The 5,000-nt window shown below is 44.1% G+C and overlaps 1 protein-coding gene across 1 annotated transcript in view; it reads right to left on the bottom strand.

Moving 5' to 3' along the window:
• The window catches only part of LOC119590095, a gene marked incomplete at its 5' end in the record, with an annotated part of 47,199 nt that overhangs the window by 14,287 nt on the left and 27,912 nt on the right, over positions 1 to 5,000 (bottom strand). The window contains 3 exon segments of the mRNA XM_037938860.1: positions 1 to 107; positions 1,429 to 1,521; positions 4,850 to 5,000. The exon segment at positions 1 to 107 is cut by the window's left edge and continues 85 nt beyond it; the exon segment at positions 4,850 to 5,000 is cut by the window's right edge and continues 56 nt beyond it. Coding sequence (XP_037794788.1) covers positions 1 to 107; positions 1,429 to 1,521; positions 4,850 to 5,000 — 351 coding nt within the window.

The raw sequence follows: 5,000 nt of genomic DNA, 5'->3' as shown, positions 1-5,000 counted from the left end.
GCTACAGATGGCAGCCTCGCACCGTGCCCCTGTGTACCCCGGCGGGCACGTGCACCGGTTGACGGCCGTGCACACGCCGCCGTGCAGGCAGCGACTCGTGCACATGGCTGGGGAGGGAGGGTAGAGGGAGGGAAGGGTGAGGGAGGGAGGGAGGGAGAGAAGGAATGGAGGGAGTATGGGTGGGGGGAGGAGGGAGGGGAGGAGGGAGGGAGAGAGAAGGAGGGAGAAAGGGAGGGAGAGAGAGGAAGGGAGGGAAGGAGAGAAGGAGTCAAGGAGGGAGTGAGGGAGAGAGAGAGAGAGAGAGAGAGAGAGAGAGAGAGAGGGGGAGGGGGGCAGAGGGGGGGAGGGAGAAATGGTGTGAGGGGAGGGAGAAGGAGAAGGAGGAGGAGGAAGGGTGAATGCGTGAGGGAGGGTGTGAGGGGAGAGATGGAGGGAGGAAGAAGGTAAGGAAAGCGAGGGAGGAGAGAATGGAGGAAGATAAGTGGACGAAGGAAGTATGAATAGAGGGAAGAGGGAGGGAAAGGTAGAGGATAAAGGAAGGGTGTGGGAGAGGGAGAAGGGGAGGTAGGGAGGAAGGGGAAGAGAAGGGTGGGAGATTAAAGGAGAGAGTGAGAGGGGAAGGGTGAGGAAGGGAGGAGGTGTGAGGAAAGGGAAGAGGGGAGGAAAAGAAAAAAGAAAAAAAATAAGAGGGAGAGGGAGGGGAAGAGAGGCGAAGGGTGAGGTTGATTAGGGGAAGGAAAATGAGGGAGGAGAGAGAGGGCAAAGGAAGGGAAGGTAAGAGGACATGAGGGAGAAAGGGTAGAGAAAGGGTGAAGGGGGAGAGGAGAGGGCAAAGGAAGGTAATGTAAGGGGGGATGAGGGAGAAAGGGTGGAGGGAGAGGGGAGGGGAGAGGGAGATGAGGGAGAAAGGGTGGGGGTGAGGGGAGGGGAGAGGGAGATGAGGGAGAAAGGGTGGAGATTGAGGGAAATTGTAGAGTAAAATATATAATGAAAATTATAAATCATCAAAAGGAATACATTTAACTAAAACATGAAAACGAAGAAGAAAAAATAAAGGAAAGGAAAAGAAAAGATACGTATATATATATATATATATATATATATATATATATATATATATATATATATATATATATATATATATATATATAATCAAGATATCAAAAAAAGAAACAAATAAAAAAAGGGCTGCATCCTCGTAAGACAAAATAAACGACAAAAATATATGTTAAACAAAACACTTTCAAAAAAAGGATAAAAAAACAAACAAACAAACAGACAGTTATATACACAAAAAACTTTCAGAAAAAAATCCAAACGAAAAAAAAAGAAAGAAAGAAAGAAAAAAAAAAAAGAGAAGAAAAAAAAAAAAAACGAAAGAAAAGGAAAACGAAAAAAAAGTGAAAAAAAAAGGAAAAAATCACTTACGAGCGCAGTTAGGAGGAATAAAACCAGCAGGACAGACGCACAGGCCCGGGATCACGCACGTTCCGCCATTGTTGCAAGGGGGGTTGCACACAGCTGGGGGGGGGGGGGGAAGGAGCAGGGGGAGGTTGGTGGGGGATTGGGAGGGGAGGGGAGGAGGGGGAGGAAGGGGAGAGGGGGGGAGGAGAGAGTTATTGGGGTGAGGGGGGAGGGGAGAGGAGCAGGGGGAGGAGGAGGGGGAGGTGGGGGAGGTTGGTGGGGGATTGGGAAGGGGTGGAGAGAGGGGGGAGTATGGAAAGAGGAGGAAGGGGAGTGTGTGTGGGGGGAGGAAAGAGAGGGTTATTGGGGAGAGGGGGGAGGGGAGAGGAGCAGGGGGAGGAGGGTGATTGGGATGGGGGTCGGAGAGAGGGGGAGTATGGGGGAGGAGGAGAAGGGGAGGAGGGGTTAGTAGATAGGGAGTTGGAAGGAGAGATTTATTGGGGAGGGGGGAGGGGGGGAGTGGAGTGGGGGAGGAAGGGTAAGGGTGTCGGAGAAGGGGAAGGGGGGGAAGGAGAGGGGGGAAGGAGAAGGGGTATGGAGGGGAAGGGGAGGGGGTTGAGGGGTTGAGGGGGGGGAAGGGGTATAGAGGAGAGGTGGGTAGGTAGGGGAAGGGAAAGGGGGGGGAGGTGAGTGGGGGAAGACAAAAGTTGGTGAAGGAAGGGGGAGTGTGGAGTGAAAGGGGGGGGGGAGGAGTGGGGGGAAGAAGAGAGGACAGAGAAACGGAGGGGTAAGTGGAGACGATCGATAATGAAGGAGGGGAAGGTAGGAGAAGATAGGAAAGAGGGGAATGGGTAGGGAGGAGGGGGGTAGGGGAGATGGGGGTGGATGGAGAGGGGAAGGAAAGGGTAAGTTGGGGTAGCGGGTTGGGGAAGAAGGGAGATAATAAAAAAAATGAAAGAAAATATATGTACTAAACAAAACACATGAATTAAATATATATAAATATATATATATATATATATATATATATATATATATATATATATATATATATATGTGTGTGTGTGTGTGTGTGTGTGTGTGGTGTGTGTGTGTGTGTGTGTGTTGTTATAATAATATATATATATATATATATATATATATATATATATATATATATATATATATTATGTATGATGATGTATATAAGAAATAAAAGACAGAACAAAAAAACAGAAAAAACCAAACCATATGGTATAAAAAAAATAAAGTAAGAAAAGAAAAAAATAAACAAAAATCAAAAACAAACACAAACAAAAAACACAACAAAACACATATATATATATATATATATATAATATATTATTATATTCTATATATATATATATATTATATTATAAAAGAAAAAACCATATTTATAAAAAAGTAATGTAAAACAAAGAAAGTAAAAGAGAAGGATAGAAAATATGAAGAAGGATAGGAAAGTAGGAAAAAGAAGAGTAATAGAAAAGGATTGATAGGAAGATATGATAGTTCGTATATATCTTATGATATGTTGATGAGAAAGAAAAGGAAAGAAGAACGAGAATGAGTAACAGAGAAGTAAAGGAAGAGGAAGAGAAAGAAAAAAGGAGAAGAGGAAGAGGAAGTAAAAGAGAAGAGGAAGAGGAAGTAAAAGGAGAAGAGGAAGAAGAAGAAACAAAAGAAGAGGAAGGAGAGGAAAAAGAAGAAGAGGAAGAAAAATAAGAAGAGGAAGAAGGAATAAAAGAAGAAATGGAAGAATAAAGGAGGAAACATCTGCGAAAAGTGATTTTATTTCGGTTTGTGATGACGACTTCAATAAAATTTTGTCGATAAAGAAAGAAAAATAATGAGGAAGAGAGAAAGGAAAGAGAGAGAGAGAAGAAGAGAGAAGAGAGAGAGAAGAGAGAAGAGAGAGAAGAAGAGAGAGAGAAGAAAAGAGAGAAGAGAGAGAGAAAAGAGAGAGAGAGAGGAAGAGAGAGAGAGAGAGAGAGAGAGAGAGAGAAGAGAGGAGAGAGAGGAGAGAGAGAGAGGAGAGAGAGAGGAGAAAGAGAGAGAGAGAGAGAGAGAGAGAGAGAGAGAGAGAGAGAGAGAGAGAGAGAGAGAGAGGGGAAAGAGGAATGGTAGATGGGATAAGAGAAAGAAATGAAAAACAAGGAAAACAGAAACAAATAAAGAACAGATAGAAACAAATTACAATAAACAAAGAAACGAAGAGAAAAGAATGGAAAGCAAAAAAGACGGAAACAAATAAATACACAGAAATAAATTGTAATAAGCAGAAACATGGAGAGAAAGAAAGATTGAAAGAAATGAAGAAATAGAAGTAAATTGCAATAAAGAGAGAGAAACAAAGAAAAGAAAGAGTCTAAATATTTCCCTTTGAAAAAAGAAAAAGAAAAGAAAGAGAAAAACAGAACGCAAAAGAGAAAATAAGAAAAAGAGAGAAGAGGAAAAAGAGAGAAGGAGAAAAAGAGAAAAGAAGAGAAAGGGGAAAAAGGAGAAAAAAAAGTAGAAGAGAAATGGGGAAAAGGGAAAAAAAGGAAGAAGAGAAAGGGGGAAAAGGAGAAAGAGGGAAGAAGAGAAAGGGTGATAAAAGAGATAAATAAAAAAACAAACCAACCAACTCGAAACCAATGGAAAGGGGAGAGAAAATTGGAATGAAGGGAAAAAAAACAAACGCAGAAGCGATCACAAAGTCAAATAAAAAATGAAAAAAAAAAAAAAACAAAGTGTCTGAAAAAAAACTGATCGCGAGAAAGAACATTTTTTGAAGAACTTTTTTTCTTTTATATTTTTTTTTCCTTTTTTATTGTTTATCCTCATCTCTCCATAATTTCGATTTTCTTTTTTTTCAAATTCGTTATCCTCATCTCTCCATTATTTATATTTTCATTTATTTTTAAATTCCTTATCTCATTCCTTATCTCTTATCTTATTTCATTATTTTTATTTTCATTTATTTATCTATTTCTTAATTCCTTATCCCCATCTCTCCATTATATCTATTTTCTTTTAAATTCCTTATCGCCATCTCTCTTTGTCTATCCATTCTTTCGCTATTCATCCTCCATCCCCCTCTCCTCCTTCCCCCATCCCCCTTCTCCTCTCCCCTATCCTCCTCTCCTCTCCCCCCATCCCCCTCTCCTGCCCCCCCATCCCCCTCTCCCCCATCTCCATCTCCTCTCCTCCTACCCCATCCTCCTCTCCCCTCATCCGCTAAAACCCCCCTCCCCTCCCCTCTCCTCTCCTCCTACCCTATCCCCCACCCACCCCCATCCCCTATAACCCCCTCTCCTCCCCTATCCCCTCCTCTTCCCTCCCTCCCTCCCTCCATCCCCCACCCCCCTCATCCCCTCCCTCCTATCCTCTTCCCTCCCTCCCCCCCACCCCCCTCCTCCCCTCCATCCTATCCTCCTCCCTCCCTCCCCCCCCCCATCCTTACCATCCTGGCAGTGAGATCCCGTGTACCCCGGCGGGCAGCGGCACGTGTCCGGCGCGACACACAGGCCTCCGTTCCTGCATCCCGGGCCGCACTCCGCCACCTCGCAGCGTTGCCCCTGCCACCCGTGGGCGCAGTGGCACACGCCCCCGTG

This window comes from Penaeus monodon, chromosome 26 (genome assembly GCF_015228065.2).
Source record: "Penaeus monodon isolate SGIC_2016 chromosome 26, NSTDA_Pmon_1, whole genome shotgun sequence".
Lineage (NCBI taxonomy): Eukaryota > Metazoa > Arthropoda > Malacostraca > Decapoda > Penaeidae > Penaeus > Penaeus monodon.
Note: the sequence above shows the minus strand (reverse complement) of the source record. Positions and strands in the feature narration are given on the sequence as shown.